Source organism: Hypanus sabinus, chromosome 7 (assembly GCF_030144855.1).
Source record: "Hypanus sabinus isolate sHypSab1 chromosome 7, sHypSab1.hap1, whole genome shotgun sequence".
NCBI lineage: Eukaryota > Metazoa > Chordata > Chondrichthyes > Myliobatiformes > Dasyatidae > Hypanus > Hypanus sabinus.
The window spans coordinates 75508888-75536052 of NC_082712.1; the positions used below are offsets into that span (position 1 = coordinate 75508888).

The window sequence follows — 27165 nt, forward strand, 5'->3', positions numbered from 1 at the left end:
CAGAAATTGAAAACAGTTTTCTGAGCTGCCTGAGTATTATTGTATCGTGTGGACCTCAGCCCTTGGAGGGGAACCATCTTTCATGGATTTATGCAAGCTTATTTAATGTCAGTTCTCACCAGCCTCAGATCAACATACGAGTTTGATGATAATCACAACAAGCTGCTGCTTGTCTGTGATCTTGGTCCACAATTTTGTATCAGAATCAGACCTCAGGTTGATGCATTTCATCTAAGAGGTTGTCCTTTAGGGCAGTCTGTTAATGTCATGTGAATGTAGAAGGAAGGGAGAAAGCTTAAATTAATGATCAAAGTTGAATAAATCAACTCTCCGCCCCAGCAGAACCAGATTCCTCCCATTGTAATTTGTAGCATGTTCCTGGCAAAACTATTCCCACCGCTGTCTGTAAGGAATTAGTATGTTCTCCTGGTGACCGTTCAGGTTTCAACCTGGAGCTCCGGTTTCCTCCTACAGTGCAAAGCTGGTTTGTACTGCTCTTGGTTTTTAACTGAGCATCATTGGACAGCCCATGACGAGTGAACAAAGCCTTTCTTCACTGGTTGGACAACTCCTGTTTGTCCCTTCAGTTGATTGAATGCAACAAAGACAAGTGTTCAATAGTATTTCTAAAGTCCACAATTGATTTTTAATTGTTCTCTGCTTCTGTAAGTGGCCAGTCCTGGAAGACTGGCAACCTGAGCATGCAGTAGATAGTCTACGTGCCTTCATTTCTGGTTATTGGATGTGGATTCGATGCTAAATACCAGTTCTTTGTCCTCTATTACATTTCATTTGCAGAGCAATAAACCACTAACTTGTTTTTAACTTCAGCAATGAATGGGATAAGTATGGTGTGGAAATTGCTTAATAGAGGAGATGGCATTGTGATATTAATTAAGCAGTCCACTACAATGTTCAAGAGGAAGGATAGCCCAGAATACAGTGCAGTAGCATTTGAGGAAGCTTAGTTTTTAGCATAATGGTTAACAGTACCAGTGACCCAGGTTCAATTCCCATCGCTGTCTGTAAGGAGTTTGCACATTCCCCTTGTGACCTCGTGGGTTTCCTCTGGGTGCTCTGGTTTCCTCCCACAGTCCAAATATGTACTAGTTGGTAGGTTAATTGGTCATTGTAAGTTGTCTCTTGATTAGACTAGGGTTAAATCAGGATTGCTGGCTGGCACAGTTTTAAGGACTAGAAGGGTTTATTCCACGCTGTATCTCAATATAAATAGAAAAATACTCTTCAAATGAGATCATATGGTTAGAGTTTAGAGAGTAAAAGGAGATGATCACCTTGCTGGGGGTACCACAGGCCTCCAAACAGCCAGCAGTGCTAACTGTCATTCTCTAGGAAGGACATGATTGGGGAAGTGCGAGATCAGACACTTGATAAGAGGTATCAAAAACGGATTATTCTTTAAACAGGGAACACTGCATATGAATGATGTTTAGAGAGATTTAGATGTACTAGTGCCTGGGTCACAAAAAGTTCAAAATTCAAAGTAAAATTATTAATCAAAGTACATATATGTCACCATATACAACCCTGAGATTGTGGGCATGTTCAATAAATCTATAGAATAATAACCATAACAGAATCAATGAAAGGCTACCAACTTGGGCATTCAACCAGAATACAGAAGACAGTTATCCCCTTTGGTTTAAGAGCCTGATAGTTGGGTGGTAGTAACTGTTCCTGAAACTGGTGGAGTGAGTTCTGAGGCTCCTGTACCTTCTTCCTGATGGCAGCTGCAAGAAGAGAGCGTGACCTGGGTGGTGGGGGTCCGTGATGATGACGATGATAGCAGACAGGCCCAATAAGGAGGTAAACAACGTGCTTCTCTTTAATGTGAAAGGGTTGAAGTCCAAGTTTTATAATAGTTGGCAAGGCCTTACCAGGAATAGTGTGCACCATTATAGTCTCCTTACTGGGCAGTTTAAAAGCTATTTTTTGGAATGAAAGGGTTGTCCTCCCAAGAGAGGCTTGACCACTTGGGTCTGTGTTTCTTGGAGTTCAGAAGGATTATTAAACATGTAAGATCCCTAAGGAGATGCTTGATAGGGTAGATCCTGAGATGTTTTCACTAGTGGGAGAGTCCCGAACGAGAGGACATGGCTACAAAATAAGTGGACATTCATTTAAAACTGAAGTGCATAGAAATGACTTCTCTCTGAGGGTAGTGAATCCTTCGAATTTTCTGCTTGGAAGGGTGGTGGATGTCAGATCATTAAGACATATTTTGGCTGGAGATAAATAATTATTTAAAAGATTAAGGGATTGAGGCTTATGGGACCAGGCACATAAGAGGAGTTAAGGCCAACGTAGATCAGTCATATGATATTGAATGGTGGGGCGGTCTTCAAGGGCCATGTGACCTGGTCCTGTTTCTGTCTACTTTTGGATTGTTGTTGAAAGGCTAAGAGAACAAGGCTGTTGTTAGGTTATTGATTGGTTGAACCAACATTCTAGCAGATCATGGCCTTTCTGCTTGTTTTGGACAAGTCTTCTACATTACTCATTTGTTCTCTTCTCCCACCAAAGTCAACTGACTAAATAAAGTTCAGCTATTGATTTCCTTCAACCTTCAGACGTGGTTCTAGTTGATCTACAAGATAACTTGTTGGAAGAGTGAATTGAACTGAAAGAGTAAGTGAATCTGCATGTCATGTGATCCTGGAAGAGCCAATTGTGTCTTCCTGGTGTCCAGTTTTTAAAGATCTTTTAGCCTTAATAAAGAGCAATACTAATTATGTTTTCCTTCTGATCTATTGATGTCAGTGGATCAATAAACTGACAGGCACCTAAATCCCTGGAAAATATTAGTGGGTACAAGCATATTATTAATCAGAGAAACACTTACGGGATGTATAAGGATCAGAAGCTTCTTAGGGTTGAGCTTTCAAGTGAGTTTTCCACCCTGAATGTGACCCTGAATTTGTCCTTGCCCAGGTCAATATTAGGATTGAAAACAATAGAAGATTGCCCTTCAGCAATCTTCAAATCCAGAATCAGAAAGACTGACCTGTTACATTGGAAAGAAATATTATTTAGGAAGACTAGATTGATATTGGTAACACGTTACATTGTGCTTATCCAGAGTGAAACTAATGCATAACATCAAGTATCTGGCACTATCAAAGCAAACTAATAGTAATCTGAAAGCAGTGAAACATATTTTAATGTATAGTTAAAAGCAAGAGCTTTAATTATTCTCAGTCAAAATTATTTTTTTTATTGGTACATGCATGATGATTAAAAAAAAGAATAAACCACATTGCATAAGTAGATTTTTAATGCTTCCTTCTAATTTAGGAAAATAGTCCTGTCGGGTCCTCTTCTGCACCATGATTGACCCTGCACTCTTTGTGTCCAATCCACAGCAGATGAAAGCCAGACTTAATGTGTGTGTACAACTGACTGTCCTGCGACAATCATGAAAGCTTCTTGCTGTGATTTGCTGCCACTACAATATCTCTGTTCTTTACCTGGCATATTAACATATTTTGTTACGATTTTAATTTATGGTGTTACAAGTTCATGTCTTATGCACAGCAACAGAAAAAGGTGGTTGCTTGTAAACATTCCTCCTCCCATACCATCGGAATTGTAAGGATTATCATGCAGACTTACCTTGAGTCTACACAGCAAGTGTTCCATATTAATAAGCAATATATATTCAATATCTACAACTAAAAGAAATTATTGTCTTTGTAATAGCAGGATCTTAGCTGGTATATTTCATAGAGTCCCAGTGGTTTCCATTGCATTTGCTTTGACATTATTAAACTCTGTCTGTTTCACTAATAGTCAACCTAATTACCCCATGTGCATGGCAGAAAAGTTTGCTTTGTAGGTCGAATGGCATTAACAATCTTTGCATGTTGCTCCTGGGCCTCTGTTTCATCAGTAGGACAGTTGTAGCATCTTCTGAATAAGACTGCTGTAATTATGCAGAATCAATAAGATTTTTTTTTGTTTTTGCCTTTGTTGTTTCCTCGATATGGCCCGAAGGATGCTGCAGGCAAGGTGCTGGATCGTTGGGCAATCATGTCGCGGGAAGAGGAGATCATTACCCTCCAGCAGTTCCTGAGATTCGGAGAAACCAAGTCCATTGTGGAGCTGATGGCCATCCAGGAGAAAGAAGGGCAGGCTGTGGCAGTGCCGACTTCCAAAGCAGATTCTGACATCAGGACTTTTATAGAAGGCAACAATCGGACGAGGAGCCCCAGTCTCCTTGCTCACCTAGAAAACAGCAACCCTTCCAGCATCCATCATTTTGAAAACATCCCCAACAGCCTGGCCTTCCTGCTTCCATTTCAATACATAAATCCTGTGTCCGCTCCTCTGCTTGGCCTCCCTCCTAATGGGGTCATGCTTGAACAGCCAAGCCTGAGACTGAGGGAACCTAACCTCCCCATCCAGAATGAACGCGTGGAGAGCAGTGAGTCTGAAGTCTCTGTTTCACCTTTCCGAGGTGACCAATCGGGCAACAGGAATGCGCTCAGCAGCATAATCAACATTGAGCCCAAGTGCGAGCAGAAGAGCATCTGCCCAGTTAACCCTCCAGCACCTGCCAATGACCCCGTCAAATCGGATCACTCCAAAGCCAGCATTCTGAATGCAAAGATCCAGAGGATGCGAAGGAATGGGTTGACCCCAAGGAAAGGCCGAGTGGTCTGCAATGCCTGTGGGAAGACCTTCTACGACAAAGGCACTCTCAAGATCCACTACAATGCGGTGCATCTGAAGATCAAGCACAGGTGTACCATCGAAGGCTGCAACATGGTCTTCAGTTCCCTGAGGAGTCGCAATCGACATAGTGCCAATCCTAACCCCCGCTTGCACATGCCAATGCTGAGGAACAACCGAGACAAGGACCTCATTCGAGCCACATCTGGAGCTGCCACTCCTGTCATATCCAGCATCAAGTCAAATCTGAATCTTTCATCTCCTGGGCGACCATCCCTTGGCTTCAGCTCACCCTCAGTGGATCCAGTTCTTCAAAGCCCGCTGGTGTTCCCATCATTAAAAACAGTGCAGCCTGTCCCTCCATTTTACAGGAGCCTGCTGACCCCTGGTGAAATGGTGAGCCCACCCAACTCACTCCCTACCAGCCCCATCTTGCCAGCTGTAGTTAACCATGAGCAGTCTTGTGGCCCAGAGCAGCACCCGTCCACGGTCCAGGAACCAGCACCTGAACTTGCCCCCAAGAAAAAGTCTCGCAAGTCAAGTATGCCCATCAAGATAGAAAAGGAGTTGATTGGTGCAGACGATGAGTTCGATGAAGATGATCAGGTCAATGAGAATCATATCAACAGTGACATTCATGACGAGGAAATGAGCAATGGCAATGGCCCTACTATCCACATGCACAGCAGCAGGAGGGCAGACGATGAGAGAAGCCTTGGCGGCTTTGAGGATAAAAAGATGGGGAGCATAACTTCTGAGGATCATGAGCAAGATCGCGATTTTGAGGATGATTCTGAAGGCTCAGAATCCAAAATGTGCGATGATGTCACAGAAAATGAGGAGCAGACACACAGAGAGATCTTTGATAAGGAAGAAATGTCAAGCAGCAAGACTGAAGATAAAGACTGCATTTCCCCTCCTCCACAAACCATTAAAATAAAGGAGGAGTTCAGTGACCCAACCTATGACATGTTCTATAGCATCAGCCAGTATGGCTTGTACAATGGAGGAGCTGGGAACATGGCCGTCCTCCAAGAAAGCTTTGCCTCTTCTATGGGATATGGCAGCCCCCAGAAGTACTCACCGGAGAGTGAACTGTGCTCCAGTCCTGATCCCAAGATATGTTACGTCTGCAAGAAGAGCTTCAAAAGCTCTTACAGTGTGAAATTACACTACAAGAACGTTCACCTGAAGGAGATGCATGTTTGCACAGTGGAAGGCTGTAATGCAGCGTTCCCATCTCGCAGGAGCAGAGACAGGTAGAGTCCTTTCTGATTTATGCTTGAATAGATTTAACTATGTGTTGTCTCTTAATGATGTGATGAAATGTTTTCTCTCAGTTTATTTAAATTTTTACTGCTTTTCTAATAAAATAATTGTAGATTTATGTTTAAGCTTTATAAAGAAATAGGGAAGACATTGTTTTAAAATCTGGATGTGATCATGCAGTTTTACACTTTAAGAAGTTCCCTGTAAAATGGTATGATGAGTATTTGTCTCCAGGCTCCTAACAATTGTTTTCCTGTGAAAAGAAGCCGAGAGAAAATGAGGCAATTTAAAAGAGGAAGGATTAAGAAACGGAGAATGAGATTTATCATTGTAGGTTTTAGGAATATGACATCCAGTATGGGTGCTGGAAATACTCTGTAAATCAGGCACATCTGTGGAAAAAGAAGCTTATAACATTAGCTTAGAACGTGACCTTGGAATTACTGGATTTTGATAATAAATCTCATTCCCTGTACCAAATATCTTCCAAGGAGGAGGTCTGCCATTCTCACCTAGTCTGATCTTTGTGGAACTCCAGCTCCAGCTCATTGTGGTTGATTCTTAATTGCCCTTGGTAATGTCCCAGCAAGCCACTCAGTCGTCAATAAAGTCAGGTACCACTTCTTGTGGACAATTGGGAATGGACAATATCTCAAAAAATGACAACAAAATATAAACTCGGGAATAGAACAAATGCAGAAAGGGGAGATCTGAGGAGATAAAAATTTTAAAGTGGGATAAAATGTCCAGAATATAACACTTTAACATCCATATCCTCTTGGATTATGAAGACCACAGCTGTGAGTTTGGCTGCACTCTCTGGAGAGTTGCTCTGTGTCACATTATCAATAGTTGTTGAGAGGTGGAGGCAGCTTACAATGAAGGTATCTTAAAGTTAACTCTCCCTCAGCGTATTGTCTCAACCAGTTTACCAGGGACTAACCATAGTCCTTCCCATCCTGTGGCCCATTCCCTTCTTGACAAAATCCAGATGCATTGAAAGTCCGATCGTGTGTATCTTCTCATCATTCTATTCCTACCCCACAACACACAGTGGGCCTCATCCACACACAGCAACACACGTGCACAGAAACACACACAATCACATAAACACAACTCTCAAGCACAATCAAACCACCAAGACACACACACACGCGCACACACATTCAGACACAAGCACAATTTGTACTTACAAAAGACACTCAGTGACATACACGATCTCACCACAAACACATGAATCTCTCCCGCTCAGATACACACGTGCAAACATACACAAACTGGATTCCAAGGACCATACAAGTCACAAATGGACTGATCATGTGAGAATTGTCGCATTGTTTTGTAACCTCTTTCAGGCTCCTCTGATCATTTTTCTGTATGCAGGCAGTGCTTTGTCCCTTTGCCAGGGCCTCTATACCAACAGCCATAGCCATGCATACTGAGCTTAGCAGCTTACTTTGTCAACTCCTGCCCATATAGATAAATCACATGGTTGCAATAATAACATATATAATATATATTTATTTATTCATTCATTCATTCATTCATTTATGGGATGTGAGCGTCCATAAAGCGTCAGCATTTACTGCCCATCCTTAGTTACCCTTGATAAGGTGGTGATGATCTGGATGGGTTGTCTCTTACAAGTGGTTTCTTGCTGCCATATCTCTCTAGGTCCATCTCCTGCAAAGCTCTCCACTCATTCATGCTGCCCATGTGTCGAGTCTGGTCCAGGCCCACTGAGAACCGTTATCAGTCATTCTCAGCTTTACTCCTTGACACCACAACTTGGCCCTGGATCAAGCTTAAAGTTACAGAAAATATCAGGAATTATAATTAAGAACTACCAGTCATAAGATGTGTACTGATTTTTTTTTGATAAATTAATAAAGGATACCTGGCTGGTGCTTACCAGAGGGAACCACCCCTGTAGATGCTGGCCTACCCAGTTACAGTGTGATCTGTGCAATGGCAATATGACTCCAGCAGGGTGTGGAGAGTTTGTGTGAGGTCAGGTGTCGGGGAGCGGGGTGGGAGAGCAAAGGATTTGATCACCAGAATACTAACTGGATTCCCTGGTGAAACTGACAGCACACTAGAACTGTGTGTCACACCTGGGTCAATATTGACTTGTATTGAATAAAACTTAGTTTCAGCCAGAGCTCACAGACTGCATCTTTGAGTAGGGTTGATATTAGGCATGTTGTCTTTCAGATGTGGTGATAGCTGAGCTTTATCAGTGAGTCATGCATTGCCTCCAGTGAAGAGGTCAATACAGCATCCCAAAGCCAACATCTTTAAATCACATTTTCTAGCCATAATTATGTTTCTATTACTGGGCACACGCTGTGCAAGAGTTGGTCATCTTTGACTACATTTACAACTGCAGTAACCATGCTTAAGGAGATGACTTGGAGAGTGATTTGAGCTGTGAAGGCACAGTAGCTATGTGAGTCTTGTTCAGGTGGAGCAGAATAATTCCTGGTTTCAAAACACAATGGGAATAACTCATGAATTTCTGCAACAGTGTAAGATGCTTAGTATGCCTGCAACATCTAAGAAATCGACCTACATTTTTTGCAACATATTTGTTTTTTATACTCATTAGTAGGATGGTATCACAACGTTTCTTGCCCTTCCCTGATTACCTTTGCAAAGGTGGTGGTGAGCCATACTGTTTTGCCACAGTTCGAGTGAAACGTTTGACAAAATTAAACATTCTGATGATGAAAGAACTGTTAACATTTGAACGTCAGTATAGTGGGGGTGATTTCGAGGAGTTCTGATCCTCTTACCTTCCTAAATCTCATTAACACCAAGCACAGTATTTTTAGGAAGCAAACATTCATGTTTCCTAGAAGACAATCAATATTTTTATTTATTAATTACATATTTTAGTTTAATTGTCTCTGGACTGCTGTTTTTTCCAATTCTTATTTGTTTGCATTTTATGTCTTGGCTTTTATGAATGTTTTCCTCATTTCCTTGGATTCACTTGCTTTTGAACATGCCAGTGTGGCAAGCAACGGTGTGTCTGCGTAGATTTCGAGGAGGAGGAAGGAGTGAGGGACTAGACAGCACTGGTGCACCAGTCTTCTCTGGGCTGCATGAGCCAACAATCCCACCTGCTGTTTAGCCATGGTTGATGGCAGCATTGAATTTTTGCTATCCTCAATCTATTCTATTCATCATGTCATGGAACAATAATGATCCAAAATCACATTGTGCAGTTAGCTGAGCTGACCTATCCTAAACCATGCCATTGACTATCCCTAAACTGTGCTGTTGAGAGCCGGCTAGCACTAAATGCTGTTACAGAACAATCAATGACCCTAAATCATGTCACTGAATATCGACTGACACCCCCCCCCAACTGTGTCATTGAATACGACTGACCCCAACTGTGTTGTTGAATACCAACTGAACTGCCAATTGTGTCGTTGAATATCGAATGAAACCCTGAACTGTGTTGTTGAATACCGACTGACACCCAACTGTGTCGTTGAATACGACTGACCCCAACTGTGTTGTTGAATACCAACTGAACTGCCAGTTGTGTCGTTGAATATCGAATGAAACACTGAACTGTGTTGTTGAATACTGACTGACCCCCAACTGTGTTGTTGAATATTGATTGAGAACCCTAACTGTGCTGTTGAATACGACTGACCCCAACCGCGTTGTTGAATACTAACTGACCCCCAACTGTGTCGTTGAATATCCACTGACCCCCAACTGTGCCGTTGAATACGACTGACCCCCAACTGTGCCATTGAATACCGACTGAACCCCACTGTGTCGTTGAATACCGACTGACCCCCAACTGTGCCGTTGAATATTGACTGACCCCCAACTGTGTCCTTGGATACCAACTGAATCCCAACTGTGTCCTTGAATATCCACTGACCCCCAACTGTGCCAATGAATACTGTGCCATTAAACACAAACACACTGTCATCTAAGTCAATCCTGAACTGTCCATTGAATAGTGCTGAACATTTCAAATCAGTGACTTAACAATGAACAATGACTGACCCTTAAACAAGGCTTACTTTGATAATAGTCACAGGGACATCAATGCACAATTAAATGCAACATGAGAAGCACACCATTTCAATGCTGATGAGTCTTGTCATTGACTTCAGAATCAAACTACCATTGTTAATTGGCTGGTCACAAGATTAAATAGCCAATATGATGAGGACCAGTTCCAGTTGACATCAGCTTGCACACCTTAAAAGGAGATGTACTGTGGCTGAAGCAGTTGCAGCCAGCTGTTCAGGAGGTAAGTCTGACAAGGAATCAATGAAGTGTAGTTCAACCAAGAGTGCAAGCTCCAAGGTTCTCCAGTGCTGCACTGCAGGCTTTGAATGTAGGAGTGATGTCCTGTATCTGTAGAAAGCCTGGAGTTAGCAAAAGCTAAAAGCTATGGTCAGTGCCAGCACTCAAGCCCCGAGCATCTGGATGCAGGATTGCAAGGAGTTCAGTGACCTTGTGTGTGTGGTCAGGATCAGTAAATGCCTCTTTATTCCCATTTCATATCAGTTAAGCTACCAGCCTGAGACCTTCCTCAATGCAGTAGACCTCCATCTCTAACCTGCTTCCATCAATCAGGACTCTTAAGTAGTTTTCACATCCTTTACCTTATCCCCTTACATTTAATGCCAGTGTCAGCCTCATACCTACAGCTTGTAGATCTGTCAGTTATCCAACCTTGGTAGGTACAGTGTATCCACGCAAACTACTTGCTTGCACAATCATAGGCAGCTAACAGTAAAGGATATATTCTTCCTTACATGGAGAAGCCTACTTATCATTAATAGGACACGTCTATTGTATCTGTGACCAGTGCCAGGGTTGTGCCCATCGAAAGAGGTTGCACCCATGTACTTAAATCTCCATACACCCTCCTTCTCTACACTCTATTCTTGTTTGCAGGTTGCAAATGGTGTTAGCATGCACCTCTCACTTCCCTCTAGTCCCCACATCATAACTTTACCCTTGCCCCTTTTCCATTGCAGATACCGAAGAACTACATCCTGTCCAGGCAGTGGGGGACAGCAAGACGGCAGCAGTGCTGAAGTCACATCGTCACTCGATTTCACTGTCTCAGCAACCAGCTCAGATACTGATACTGTGCATAATTTAGAGGAAGGCAGAGAGGTGGGATCTCCAGGCATGAGTGGCCTGCAGCCATGGCAGGGGGCCACGATAATGCAAGTGCCAGCACCCTCAAGAATGCAGAGTGATCAGATGAGGACTTTGATGGGACTGGCTACTGAAGAAGACTGATGGGTATGCACAATGAAGTGCTTGCTGCATTGGCAAGGGTTGCCAAAAAGCCTGCATTCACTATCATATAGCATGGGGAGTTCAGCACCAACTTGGCACAGTATATTGCATAGAGCCTGTAGCTGTCCTCTACAGTTTGGAAGTGACGCCAATTCCATTTGCACAATTATGGACCAAGTATGATGTATTATTCGATGGCCAATTTCTCAGCTTCCAATGCAGGACCAACAGAAGGCTCCAAACTGAGTGTTGCAGTGTTAGCTGAGGCTGTTACAATTGTGGCTGAGGGCTACAGAGGTTTGCAGGGTATCCTGCTAATCTACCAACCTGTCCTCTGAGAACCAGAATGAAGGTGTAAAGTCTCTCATCACAATTCCCAAAGTACTTCATGACCAATGAAATATTTCTAAAGAGAGTTCAGTATTGTGGTATGGAAAGCTTAGCAGCCAATCTACACACAACAAGCTCCTACACACACAAAAATGATGATAGCCACAAATTTTGCTCAAGTAATGTTGGTTGAAGGATGAACATTTGCCCCTGAGAGAATTGGCATGGTGGGCCGAAGGGACTGATTCTCTGCTGTACTCTGCTATGTTCAATATTCTGGAACCTTCCTGCTCTTTGAAATGGTGTTTAGGGATTTCCAGTGTAAATTTGAGGGAGAATGAGGCCAACTCTGACTTTGCAACACTCCCTCAGTACAGTCCCTCCCATGGTTCAATACTCCATCAGTACTGCCCCTCCCATGGTCCAACATTCCCTCAGTAGTACCCTTCTCAAGCTCCAACACTCCCTCAGTACAGTCCCTCCCCTGGTCCATCACTTCCTCAGTACTGCCCCTCCATGGTCCAACATTCCCTCAGTACTGCCCCTCCATGGTCCAATACTCACTAATGGAGCCCCCCTCCCATGTTCCAACACTCTACGGTCCTGCCCCTCCCATGGTCCTAACACTCCTTCAATTCTGCCCCTCCCATGGTGGAACACTCCCTCAGCATTATACTTCCACCAGGACAACTCTTCAGCTGTACTGCTGCTCTGACAATGTGGCGCAGTCTCAGAGCTGATCTTCCAGTACCACAGCTGCATCTGTCCATTTGACAGTGGAGCACTCCCTGCCGCTGCTCTGACAATGTAGTGCTCTTCTTATAGTGCAACAGCCTCTGCTATTCTCCTTTCAACAGTGCAGCACACTCTCTCTGCTGCCCCTCCAAGTGTACAACACTCCCTGCAATACCTCTGCTCCAACTATGTAGCACTCCGTTCACGCTGGCTGTGTGACTGTATCTCAGCACTGTATCTCCAACACAACCACACATCCTTCTCAACAGTGGGATCTTCCAAAATGGTGTAGTCATTCGGATGATTCTCCAACATGCCAGTGATCTGTCGTGTCTTATTGCACTTGGCCACACGGTATTCTTGCATAAGGGTTGTCTGTGTGTGCATGGGTAGCCACCCCCAGGTAGTCCTTGTCATCTGAAACCTGGTGTGGCTCTGAGCTGTAGAATGAAGGCACAATGTCTGCTACAAGGTGATAGACATTGCTGACAACCTTTGGGCGCACACCAAAACCTTACGGGAGCAGAATTCCTTTCAGCTGCAGTATAGATTGGTGAAGGAAAGTCAATGTACTCTAATCACCCTGGGAAAACAGCAGTGACAGTAAAATTATGTTCTGTTCTTCTTGGTCTCTGCAGATGAGCAAGGAATGTGCTCAGCTTCCTTTGAATGGAGAGGTGTAATGCGGCATTTTGAAGCACCCTTGAATTTTGAGAGCTGATGCTGTACTGTTGGATTAGCAGTACTGAGTTACTGCTGTACAGATGCACAGGAGCTCTGAGTTACTGGGGCACAGCTGCACGGGAGCACTGAGTTACTGGGGCACAGCGCGCGGGAGCACTGAGTTACAGCTGTACAGGAGCATTGAGTCACTGGGAGCACTGAGTTATTGCTGTACAGTTGCACAGGAGTTCTGAGTTACTGCTGTACAGTTGCACAGGAGTTCTGAGTTACTGGGGCACAGCTGCACAGGAGCACTGAGTTACTGCTGTACAGCGGCACAGGAGCTCTGAGTTACTGCTGCACAGGAGCACTGAGTTACTGGGGCACAGGAGCACTGAGTTACTGCTGTACAGCGGCACAGGAGCTCTGAGTTACTGCTGCACAGGAGCACTGAGTTACTGGGGCACAGGAGCACTGAGTTACTGCTGTACAGCTGCACAGGAGCACTGAGTTACTGGGGCACAGGAGCACTGAGTTACTGCTGTACAGCTGCACAGGAGCACTGAGTTACTGGGGCACAAGAGCACTGAGTTACTGCTGTACAGCTGCACAGGAGCACTGAGTTACAGCTGCACAGGAGCTCTGAGTTACTGGGGCACAGGAGCACTGAGTTACTGCTGTACAGCTGCACAGGAGCACTGAGTTACTGGGGCACAGCTGCACAGGAGCACTGAGTTACTGCTGTACAGTTGCACAGGAGCACTGAGTTACTGGGGCACAGCTGCACAGGAGCTCTGAGTTACTGGGGCACAGCTGCACGGGAGCACTGAGTTACTGGGGCACAGCTGCATGGGAGCACTGAGTTACTGGGGCACAGCTGCACAGGAGCACTGAGTTACTGCTGTACAGCTGCACAGGAGCACTGAGTTACTGGGGCACAGGAGCACTGAGTTACTGCTGTACAGCTGCACAGGAGCACTGAGTTACAGCTGCACAGGAGCTCTGAGTTACTGGGGCACAGGAGCACCGAGTTACTGCTGTACAGTTGCACAGGAGCACTGAGTTACTGGGGCACAGCTGCGCGGGAGCACTGAGTTACTGGGGCACAGGAGCACTGAGTTACTGCTGTGCAGCTGCACAGGAGCACTGAGTTACTGGGGCACAGCTGCGCGGGAGCACTGAGTTACTGCTGCACAGGAGCTCTGAGTTACTGGGGCACAGCTGCACAGGAGCACTGAGTTACTGGGACACAGCTGCACAGGAGCACTGAGTTACTGGGGCACAGCTGCGCGGGAGCACTGAGTTACTGCTGCACAGGAGCTCTGAGTTACTGCTGCACAGGAGCTCTGAGTTACTGGGGCACAGCTGCACAGGAGCACTGAGTTACTGCTGTACAGCTGCACTAGCAGTACTGAGGGAGTTCGCGCATGTCTGGAACTTGATTCTGAACTATGCTTGGCCAAGACAGGGCCACTGCACTTTGACTGCTCATACACCATGACATTGTTTTCAACTTTCTCAGATAAATAAGTATACTCGACTGTAGATTCAGGTTTTTTTTCAATAGGGAAACAGTCCAGAGTCAGAAATTCTTTTTATAATCACGCTCACATTAAAAGAATACATGTACAAATGCCCTTTCAGGGGGATATAATATATGCCACATCCCTATTTCAGAGAAAAGAAGTGAGTTCTGCTGATTTCTGGCCAAACAATATTATTGAATAGATTACTTTGTTATCGTGCTGGTGTGTGCAGTTTGTTATACACGTCAGTTGCTGAGTTTGGTTGCGTTGTAACAAGTAATTGACCCTCACTGATACCTCATTGGCTGTAGAACTCTTTAAGGTGCTGTAATGAGACTTTAATGAGCTTCAGGATCAATGCACATATTGGTGGTTTGCCTGCTGCTGGGCTTCAAGTAGTGAAGAAAAAGGATTGACACCTGGGATGAACAGCACAGGACATTAAGATCAGGGTGTAATGGCCAGGAAACAACCTATGCATCTCCGGAATGAGCAGGCCAAACAGGCTTGCACAGTTTCACATGTCAGAGCTCTTTGCCCATGGGTACCCTTGACTCTTGACCTTCGTGGTAAAACACACTAATCTTTGTGTCCAGTATCTGCTGCTTAACCTGGTAGGTGAATTCCTTGGCACAAGTAAGAATTCCAAACAAAGATAGCAGCCACCAATATCACGAATTTCAGTGACAAGGTGTAGTTTCATGGATACATATACCATGCCATGTGAAACATTAAAGCACTCGTGGAATTGCAAACTTTGTTCTGCTTATGTCTTTAAAAACCCAAGTACTTGTTAATTTAGAAGTATCCCAACACGTAACAACCTGCTGACATTCAGTAGGTTGTAGATGCTAGTCATTCTCTTACTATTTATTCTCCATCCTTCACTGCCTTTAAGCAGATGGTGGTGAGATGCTTTCTAGAGCTGCAGATGAAAGTACTCTCTTTGTGATGTTCAATGGAGAGTTCCAGAATTTAGACCCATTGACAGTGAAGGAATTGTAATGCATTTCCAAAATCTACATGGCTTGGTGTTTTCTACGTGCCTGCTGCCCTTGAGCTTCATTTGGGTTTGGGAAAAGAGCTCCTTCACACCATGGCCTTAAGAGAAAACTTTTCTGTGGGAGTACACAGACATCACCATGAGGCCCCCACTGTAATTTCCAACAGAGCCACACCACATGTCTCTGTTCACCTCGCTCCGGTGTGATTTGTAATTCTCTCTGTCTGAAGATCAGCATGGAAATCCTGAATAACATTAGGAGGAGCAATTTTTTTAAAAATTCTGCCTCTCTTACCTTACTCTTTAGCTAACTGCTGACACTATTCATTATTGTAGACAATTAAAAGAGATTTGGGACCAAGTACAGTCCGAAACTAAGCACAAGTGTAATGCAAACAAAAGAGACTGAAAAAAAGATCTTCACCCCACCCCCGACCCCATCCCATCTCACCCTCAAAACCCATTTTGAAGGGACGGAGTTTCATGCGGAATCTTTTAAAGCCTAGCAGCTTCGACCCACCTCCTCCCAGGAGTGCACTGTGTACTCCAGGGGGCAGTCAGCCATTTAATGATCCAATGGAACAAATACTCCTGCTCTCACAGCTTCAGTCACACATTTACAGCACCTCTGTCCCTGCTAACCCCCACCTCTTAATCTTTCTAATCATCACCCCTCATAAAGAACCCACCCCAAACTTGGCTCCTGTATGCACCTCAATTGGAGAATGGGGGGGCGGGCAGACAGAGTTTCAGCTTTGACGTTACATTTAAACAAAATACAGTGAAAGTAAACTAGGATAAGCACTATACCTCCGCTGTCTCTATCAATAGTACTGGCCTTGATAATATATCATTAGTTCTGCCCCTGGCCTGTATCAGAACAACTGCTTCCTGCTGTCACTAAAACTGAAGCCCAGTGTTCTATCACCACTGCGTGCCACAAAGCCCAGTGTTCTATCACCACTGCGTGCCACAAAGCCTGGAGCCAGTTCTGTATCACCAAAGTTGGCCCAAGCCTTAAACAGTAAAAACTCTGATCATCCGCAATCTGACTTTGGAGATCTTTAATGGCTTGATATCTGGTTCACCAAGTGATGTTTGTTGCACTCTCTTCCTTCTCACTGGGGCCTCCATTCTTCCATTCTGCACTCTCATTGCACCCACCTGAATCCTCGTTATCATGGTCCCTTTCCATTCTCAGGACCCACTGTTCCTACATTCCCTTTTCACTCACTGGAGCTCCGGTTCCTGAGCTCCCTTTCCACTTCTCCGAGTTTGTGTTGGCTCCTTAAACTCGTCATGTTTATTAGGAAACTTATAAGATTATGTAATGTGTGTAAACAATCAATTGAAAGCATGTTGTGATAGTATCCAATAGTCTGGAAAATCTGCCAGCCCACATCCAGTAAAATGGCAAGTGTGCCAGATTATCAGAGTTTATTATAAGTCAGGTCCCAGATTTGTACCACCAAATCTGGCTTCAGCAATGTACAACCAGCCATCTATCACTGCAACCAACCCTAAGAGCTTGTGTCAGTAAGTCAGGTCAAAGTTCAAAGTCACAGCCATCAATGAAGCTAGCTACAACCCTGTATCACAAAACTTTGCATGGTCTCGCATCAACCATGTATCACAAAATCTGCTCTGTCCCAATATCAGTGAAACAGGCCCTGATTCTGTTTCACTAAAACTGGCTCATCAGCATTGTAACACTAACTAGCCCTGGGTATAGTGTATGTCACTAAAAGTGACCATCATGTAGCATTAAAACTGGTACTGGCTATGCCTCACTAAATGTGACTCCTGTGTGAAACACTAAAGCTGTCTCAAGACACACGTCATGATATGCAGTGAGGCCTGTGTCAGTGCAAATGACCTCTCCTGTTTCACTACCACTGGTCCCTGCTGTCATTGTGAAACTGGAGTCACCAACCATTCCTTAATCACTGCAATTGGCTCCAGGCCTGTGGGGCCCAACTTTCCAGTTCCTTCAAATTCAAGTTTTATTGTCATTCAACCATGCACATTTATACATCTAAACAAAACATCATTCCTCTGGGGCCATGGTGCAAACAATAGACCATACACTCAGTAACCACTTCCCTGGGTTCTCTCTTAAGAAGTGGCCACTTTATTAAGAAGTCTGACAGCCTGGGGGCGAAAGATGTCACTCTGCTTGACAATTCAGTGATATTTTCTTCCAGACGGCAGGAGGTGAAAGAGGTTGTTGGAAGGTTGGAAGGATGGGAGTAGTCTTTGACAATGCTGGAGGCATTGCGTACGTGGCACTTCTGACTGGGAGTGGGGGAGTGAGGGAGACCATGATGATGCTTTCAGCAGTCCTCACTATCTCTTGCAGCGTGTTAGCCCTGCAACTAGCCACTTTCTTGTATCACAAGCCCTAGTCCCAGCCCTGCATCATTAAAACTGGCCCCAGCCTCGTATCATTTATACTTCCCCAGCCCTACCATCTTATTACCAAAACTGGTCCTTGCCATGACAATTATGACAACTGACAGTTGCTGAATTAAAAATGCACCATTGCTATTAAGCGAACATAATCAAATGACCATCACAATGTTAAATAAAGTGGGGAGAGCAGCCCTACTTAACCCACTTCATAATAAAGATGGGTCTGGTTTTGGTCTGACTGTTCTTAATAAATTAGTGGGGGGTTAACAAGATGGATGCCAACCCCCCCCACTCTGCCTAATATTTTATTGCTAACAGAGTCAAACACCTTGGCTAGATCTATGCAAACAACAGCAAGGACCTTCCTGTTCCTCCTGGCCCCTATCAGCAGATTGTTTAGTATTTCAGTATAGCATTGAAAGCTAGCCTAGCCCTGTATCACCTAAATGTGGCCCTGGCTTTGTATTACCAAAATTGGCTCTGCCCCCCCCCCCCATCTCAATCAAACTGGTCCACTCTAGTATTGCCAATCTAGTATCATTACAATAGTGCTACTAAAACTGGCCCAGGTCCGAAATCAGGACAAGTGGCCTCAGTCCTGTCTTAGTTCAATGATCCCCAGTCCTGCATCACTTCAAGTCACTTCAACTGCCCAGTCCTGAGTCATTTCAACTGGTCAAGAGATATTCATCAAAAGTACCGGCCCCCACCTTGTATACCTTATTAGGCTTCAAACCTCTTTCACTAAAACTGACCTCAGCCCCGATTCCTTGCAGCTGGTCCTACCTAGCATGTATCGATACAAGTGGCCCCAGGGTTGTATCGCGACAATTGGCACCATTCTGTTTAACTACTAGTGACCCCAACTTTGCTTAACTACCACTGGCTGGCCTCAGCCCAGCTTTGAATACCTACGGATTGGGTCAGCTCCGTATCACTGCATTTGGCTACTATATCTGGTCCTAGTCCTGAACAGCTCACCTTGCCTTTCATCAAAATTTGCCCCAACCCTGTTTCACATAAAATGGACCCAGTCCTCTGTTTCTAATATCCCCAGCACTCTATCACCAAAACTGCTTAGTTCTTGTATCACAATATCTGTTCCAACATATTACCGAAACTGATTCCACTTCTGAGTCACCCACAACTTCCCTAGACCTCTGTTACTAAAACTAGTCCTGACCATGCATCATTAAAAATCACTAAGCCCAGTATTGTCAATATCAACCTAGACCTGTACCATGATAACAGACACTAGCCCTACCTCAATAAAACTCACTCAACTGGATGCCATTAAATTTGGCCCCAGACCAGTACCAGTAAAAATGGTGCCTATAGCATATAACAATGAGTGACCTCAGCCCCACCAAAATTGGCCCCACCACTGCATCAGTAAAACTAGCTTCAGCTCTGCTTCACTAAAACAGGCCTCTGACCTTCTATCACTCAAAATGGCAGCAGTATATGTATCAATGTAAGTGATCTGAGCCACATCACAAGAATTGGCCATAGTCCTGAATCACAACTGGCCCCTGCCAGATATCGCACTACACTAGACCCTGCCAAGCAACACCACAAATGAACCCAGCCTTATATCACTGAAATCAGTGATATCCCCATTCTTTTGACTAGCCTTCCATACTAAACCTTCCCCCACCCTGATATCAATAAAACTGGCCATGTCTGTAGCTCCCAACTATATTCGGTTCAGAGTCACTCAAACGTGCCCCACCTTATGTTTCTATAATTGGTCCCACCACTTTATTATGACAACTGGCCTCAACCCTGTATTACTGGAATTGGCCCCATCTGTGTTTCAATGCAACTGGCCCCAGTTCTAGTGTCATGACATCACAGTAGTGTACTGATTAGTGCGACACTATTACAGCACAGGGCAGTCAGAGTTGGGAATTCAGTTCCAGTACCATCTGTAAGAAGTTAGTGTGTTCTCCCTGTAAACGGGTGAGTTGCCTTTGAGTGTTCCGGTTTTCTCCCACAGTCCGAAACATACAGTACCAGTTAGTAGGTTAACTGGTCATTGTAAATTGTCCTGTGGTTAGGCTAGTGTTAAATAGGTAGGTTGGTGGGCAGTGAGGCTCGTTAGTCCGGAATGGCCTGTTCTGCATTGTATTTCTAAATAATAAACCAATGTCAGGCCTGTCCTACCAAAACAGGGTATTTCCTTGAATGACAGTCCGGATAACTGTGCTACTGAAACACTAAAACGTGCTAAAACCCTGTATTATCAAAATTGATAGGGTACTATGCCACAAAAATGACCACATCCCTGTAGTTTCGCCTCTGCCCCTTGGCCTGTTTCACTACAAATGGCCCCAATATTCTTTTATTACAACCAACACCATTCCTGTATTACAACTGGCACCAGTCCTGTTTCATTGAAAGTGGAGCCAGCCATCTATTTCTAAATATTCGTCAATACTGTTTTGTGAAAAATGGTACTCAGTCTGTCCCACTAAAACACTGTCCTTTACTTCGAAACCTTGCCCCAACCTAAAGCAAAGCTATGCCACTAAAACTGTTATTTAGCCATGTATCTGTGGTATCATACAACAGAGAAAGAGGCCCTTTTGGAGCACCTTTGGCCAACCATGATGCCCTTCTATGCTAACCCCATTAGGTCTGTTTCCCTCACTGCTTCCCTACCCTAGCACTATCAAGATGCCTTTCAAGCATTCTAACTGCATCAGCCTCCATCATCTTCTCTAGCAGCTCCTTCTAGATATTTACCCTTCTCTGTGAAACATGTTTTTCATAGATTATATTTAAACATTTTTCCTCTTAACTTGCATCTGTGTCCACAAGTTTTAGATTCTCATGCCCTCATCATGGTTCCCATTAGCACAGGGACAGGCCCTTCCCCCCCACAATGCCTGTGCTGAACATACTGCCTATATATGATCTAAATCACTTCACTCTCTGAGCATGCATGTGCATACAGTGAACACTCTACCAATGAAGGCAGGCATGCCATGTGCCTTCTTTATCTCCCTATCTATTTGCATGACCACTATGGACTTGGACCTCAAGACTGCTCTTTGTCATCAATGTTCTGAAGGATTCTGCTATTAATTTTCCCTTAAATATAATGCCCCAAAGTGCAACACCTTGCAATAGATTTAACTTTATTTGCCATTTCTCTGTCCATACCTGTAACAGATCTATATCCTGCTGTATCCTTTGACAACCCTCTATACTAGCCACAACTCCACCTATCATGTTTGTCTGCAAACTTGCTTGGACACCTACCTATGTTTTCCTCCAAGTCATTTACTATATATGTATCACAAACAAGTTATCCCTTGTGCCTTAACCGTCTGGACTATCCTACCATGCAGGACTCAGTCAAAAGCCTTACTAAAGTCCTTGTAAGCCAGCTCTATTGTCCTGTCTTCACCAATTTTCTCAGACACCTTGGCAAAACTAACTGAATCAGATTTGTGAGGGATGAGTTCCCCTGCACAGAATCATGCTGACTCTTCCGAATCCCACCTTTCCAAGTGCTGTTCCTGAGTTTTCTTCAAGAACTTTTGTGCCGTTGATGTACAGGTTGCTGGCCTGTGGATTCCATGATAATCCTTGCTGATCTTTATAGATAGGAAGATAACATTAGCTATTCTCCAGCCTTTTGGTACCTCATCCATGGCTAATGAAAATGAAAAAAAAATCTCCTTCAAAAACCCAGCAATCTTCTCTCATCCTCCCCTTAGTTGTTATCCTGGGATAGATTCCATCAGACCCTGATGATTTATCCAAACAAATGTGCTGCAATAATTCTAACACTTCTATCATCCTGATAGAGACATATTTCAGAGGAACAGAATACCCCTTCTTTAATTCTTCCTGGGGAATACTGGTGCGTTCAGCACCTTGTTCATTTCCCCGGTGTCATGCACATTCTACCCCATTGGTCTTTCCTTAGACCTCTAATCTTCTTAAAAGGCTTTAGAAGCTCCTTAATTATACATACCAAGTTCATTTCATGGCTGTTTCTGTCCTCATACTTCCTTTCTTATGATCTCTCCAACATCTCCAATAAACTTTAAAGAAAGCATTCAATACTGATTTCATACACATGCCATGCACTTCCTTCTCTACCCTGTTCAGACTTTCAATATCCTTCATTAACCAAGATTCCTAAGTGAATCATTTTTTCTTCTTACAATTACAAAGACATACAGACTCTGAATTTGCACTGAAATGTCCTCCATCACTGTCAGTAAACTGTTTCCAGCCTTGTATAATTGCAATTGGCACCAGCTCACCCTTTTCCAACATGGCCCCAGCCGTGTATCAATACAACTGGCCACAATTTGAAATACTGCATTTGGCTCCAGCCCTAATTGTTTATTACAGCAACTGGCTCCAGCCTGTATCATTGAAGATAGACCCGACTTTCTCTGAAGGTGGAATCTGTTCACTATTTCTAAATCTTCCTCTGAGCTGTTTCATTAAAACTGTCCACAGTCATCAATGAAACCGGGACCAGTCACTCTGTTATCAAAATTGGTCCCTGCTTTGTGTCACTAAAACTGAGCCCTACCGTCTTTCATTAAAGTTGCTGCAGCACTGTATGACTAAAGCTGGACCCTGTACCTTATTGCAGCAAGTGACACTTGCTGTTGATCACTGCAATACTTCACAGATCATTTTAATTCATACAAAAGCTATGGGCTTTATAGGCTAAGCCAGCAATTATTCATCTTTAATAGCTGGTGAAAAGGTTGTAGTGATCTCCTTACCTAAAGTACTGCAGTCTTTAAAGTGGGGCTGTACTGGTAATGCTATTAGGAAGGGAATTATGGGATCTTGACCCAATGACAGTGTTGAAATAGTGATAGATTTCCAGGTAAGAATGGTGTGTGCTTGGATGACAACTTCCAGGTGGTGGAGTTCCCAGTCTTTTTCTGATCATGTCAGTCTAGCTGTGTTTGGAAAGTATTGTGCAAGGAGTCTTGGTGGGTTGCCACAGCGGTTCTTGTAGATGGTACAAACCAACTTTCCCTCTAATTTGTAATGACCATTGTGCACAGAAATCTTGTGCTGTGCAATTTTTTTGCCCAGTGGCAACAACATGTGCGCGCGGAATTATTGATTCAGTAGCTTCTTCAATAAAGACAGTATAAATAAACCAGTTCTAAAATCTTTAGACAAATCATTGCAGACTCCACGTTGTCAACACCGTCTGCACCAGAAACCAGAAAGGGAAATGTGATTGTGTATGATCGTGAAATTACTTAACATGCCAGCAAGGTAGAGGATGACAACCTTTGGTGCGCAGTTTTAACTCTTTTGTGCACTAATAGCCAAAGATGTGTGTGGCTGCACACCTTAGAAGGAACATTGATACAAACTGCTGCTACTGTGCGTCAGTGAGGGAGTAGTTGTGGATGAAGTGCAACAGCAGCCCTGTATTTTATCACCGACAATAGCACATTACCTTGAAGCAGTAAAACTCATCCCAGCCCTGTATCACCAAAACACTAGAAGGCCTTTTATTGCTAAAACTGGCCATATCTAAAATTGGTTGCTGCCCAGTTATCAGTAACAGTGACCCACTCCAGTATCACCAAAACCCCAGCCTTGCAACTCTGCAACTAATCCCTGCCATCTATAAAACCGGCCCCAATATTTTTTTATTAAAAGTGAGACCAGTAATTGACTTCTATAAACTGTTCAAACCCAGCATCACTAAAATTGGCCAGAGTCCTGTATCAATGGCCCCAGAACTCATTAAACCAGTCCCATCTCTGAATCACCCCAGTCTCACTGCACTTGACACCATCCTTGCATTAGAACTGTCTCAGACTTTTATCACTCGTCAGCCCAAGCACTATCATCTCTATCAACATAATGGGCTGAAGGGCCTGATCCTGTGCCTTACTGTCCTGTTTCCTGCCTTTCATTATTTTATATCCCCCTGTCATGTCACCGTTGCCCCAGGGAAAACTGGTCTAACCCCTTTATCTACAATACTAAAATTGGCCCCTTTCACTTATAACAAGCATAGGAAGAAAGATTTACATCATATAGTGCCTTTTACAACTCAAAACATCACAAAGCAATTCATATTCATATGAAGTACAGCCACAGCAATAACATGGGAAACGCAGCATCCAGTATGTGTGAGGCAAACCTGCATCAACAGCAATGGAAAAATATTATAGTACGATTTTTGTCAGGTTGATGGACGGACCAACACAATTGACTGTGGAGAATTATCCTGCTGCGAGTCCATTGTATTCACCCAAGAGAACAGACAGGACCCCAATTGAATGCCACACTTGAAAGACAGCACCTCCTATAGCATTCCACTATGCTTCAGCTTTGATTCTGAATTTGGCAGGATAGGAGGTTCCACTGAGAGGACAGTCAATGCTAAGATACTATGACTAATGGGTACTCAGCTATGCAGGAGAGGAGAAAGATCCAGAGAGTAATATTGCTCAATAGTTTCTGAGAAGGGCTTTTGAACTGTTACAATAATTTTTCCATTGATATTGCCTAATCTGCCGAATATTTTCATCATTTTCTGTTTTTATTTAATGTAGTAGTCTGGACTTGTGAGAGATAGGTGTTCTTGCAGTCACAGATGTGTTTCTGGGATGGTGCATTGCCTGCCTAGTGCCAGGATCAAGGTGTAACTGAAAGTATTCTAAAGGAGAGGAAGGGGAAAATCCAGAAGTCTTGTTTCACACATGATTGGTAGGAGGAAGAGATCCTGCAGGAAGATATTAAGGAATTAGAATAGAAGTTAGGAAGCAGGATCTTAAGAGCAATAGTCTCAAATTATTTCTCATACATGACATTGAATGCATAAACAGAAGGATGTTGTAGATCAAGGGTTCTGACTTTTTTATGCCATGGACCTCTACCATTAACTGAGGGGTCTGGGAACCCCTGGTGTAAACGAATGTGTGTCTAGAGATATGGTGCAAAAGCGGTGGGCTGTGTCTTTAGATTCCTGGAACACTGGGAGCAGTTCAATGGAAGATGGGATCGAGACCGAGGAGACAGGTAGCACTTCAACATGATCAAGAGTGGGCAGTGGTTGCAGCTTGGGAAGAGGTGGTTTAGTCTGTTCCGTGAACAATCCAGTTCATCTACCTTTCCTGCCCTCTCTCTATAGGCTTGGAAACTCTCTCTTTTTGGAGACCTCCCTACCTGATTTTTGATGTTGCAATTGAATTTCTGCTCCACTACCCTCTTGCAGTGCTGTACGGTTTGTTTCATTAGTCAATCACCTTAACGTTATGCCCTCTTGTCCTTGACCTCCCACTAGTGGGAGCCATTTCTCACTATCTACTCTGTTTATACCCTTCACAATTTGAAATATCTCCAGAGCTTCTCCTCACACTCCTCTGTTCCAAAGAGAACACTGCAATATTCTCCAGTATATCCACAGAACTAAGGCCCCCTCATCCCTGGGGTCATTCTGTGGGGGTTTAGATGAGGTGGATGCTAACATTCTTTTTCCCAGTGTAGGGAAAGATTTAAAAGGGACTTGAAGGGCATGTTTTTGAGTACTGTATACAGAACAAACTGCCAGAAGATGTTGCTAAGGCAGGTACAATAGTATCATTTAAGAAGCACTTGATTGAAATATGCAGGAACCGACTTTAGAGGGATATGGGCTGAACATTGGAAATTTGGATTAGGTGGGAGGGCACTGTGGTCAGCCTGGATTTATGGAGCTGAAGGCCCTGTATTTGTGCTGCTGCTCGGACTCTGACCCTGATTCTCTTACACCCTCTCTAATGCCTTTATATCTCATCTAAAGTATGAGGCACAGAAGTTCACATAATTCCTGTTATGGCCAAACCAGTGTTTTATAAAGGTTTAACGTGGCGTCCTTCCTCCTGTAAGCTATGCTCCTATATGTAGAGCCCAGAAACCTACATGTATCATTCACTACCATCTTAGCCTGCTGCTACATTCAACAACCTATGTACCTATCTCCCTGTTCTCTATATGAATTCTACCTACTGAACGTAAAACTTCACATGCCTCTTCTTATTCCATCAGCATGACTATTTTTTTTCATAGGCCATTACTGTGCTCATGATCATCTGAAAATTTGGAAATAGTGCTCTGAGAACCTACCCATTGATTAGGAAAAACAGTGCTTCCCATTCCAATCTCTGTGAGAAACACTCCACTCCAAGAAGCACCTCCATTGCTCTCTGCTTCAGATCACCTTGTCAGTTTCATGTATTGCTACAGCCTTTTATTCCACGGCTTTCAGTCTTGATCATAAGCCTATAAGGTGGCAACTTATCAAAGTTCACTCTGCAGTAATTCAGTTTCCCTCATTTTTTTTCTTTAAAAAGACTCAAATATCAAATTAGTTCAGTACAATTTAACAGATTTATCCTGGCTTCTCTAGTAAATAAACACCTGTAAATGATTGTTGATTCAGTGCTTGCTCACGGTTTTTAGAACTTTTCCAGTTACCAAGGTTAAATATATCCTTTGAACAACATTTAGTAATTCTCCTGTCCCCAGGCAACACTGCTGATCCTTTAGGTGTTCAGAGAATTATTGCCAGGGTCTTGGTAAGTTCTGCCCTTCTCAGTAATCTACCTACCCTTCCCCCCCACTTTTCCAACTGGTTTATTCAATGATTGCAGCATCACATTATTACAATTTTATAGTACTCTATATTTCACACTACTTTACGTTGCTTTTTATAACAGTTATCTTGATCCAGAATGCACTTGAGGCCCTGTGGTGCAAATTCCCCATTGTACCTCGGAATACTGCATGCTCCTTCTCCTGGGACACACACGTCCATCCCCTCTGGGGCAGTTGATTAACGTGCTGCTAGCCTTACTTGCACCCCTTTATTATTTTCACTCCATCCAAAATCTCAACAACTTTTTTTAATTATTATGAATCCCTTGGCATTTTGGAGCCTCAGATACACCCTGGTTACCCATTTCTTCTCTGATCAACTTGCTTCTTGTCATATACTTGTCTTGTTCACGTATCTGTGGAATATGTTTGGATGAGGACTTTCATGGATCAGGGTGGACCATAGATGTTGCATCTTTGCTCTCCACGTGGTATGCATACAGCACACAAATATGATACAGACAGCAGACTGTTACCCACATAGCAGGCTCCCCTTCCAAGCAGCTGATGAACCCAACAGAATGGTAGAGACTAATACAGTTTGACTCCAGCGGCATTCCAGGAATTGCCAGTTGGCGTTCAACTAAATGT

At 43.7% G+C, this 27165-nt stretch overlaps 1 protein-coding gene across 1 annotated transcript in view; it reads left to right on the forward strand.

Moving 5' to 3' along the window:
- Positions 1–27165, forward strand: part of bnc2 (basonuclin zinc finger protein 2) — a 283605-nt gene that overhangs the window by 196779 nt on the left and 59661 nt on the right. The window contains exon 5 of the mRNA XM_059976307.1: positions 4015–5951. Coding sequence (XP_059832290.1) covers positions 4015–5951 — 1937 coding nt within the window. The remainder of the gene's footprint in view (positions 1–4014; positions 5952–27165) is intronic.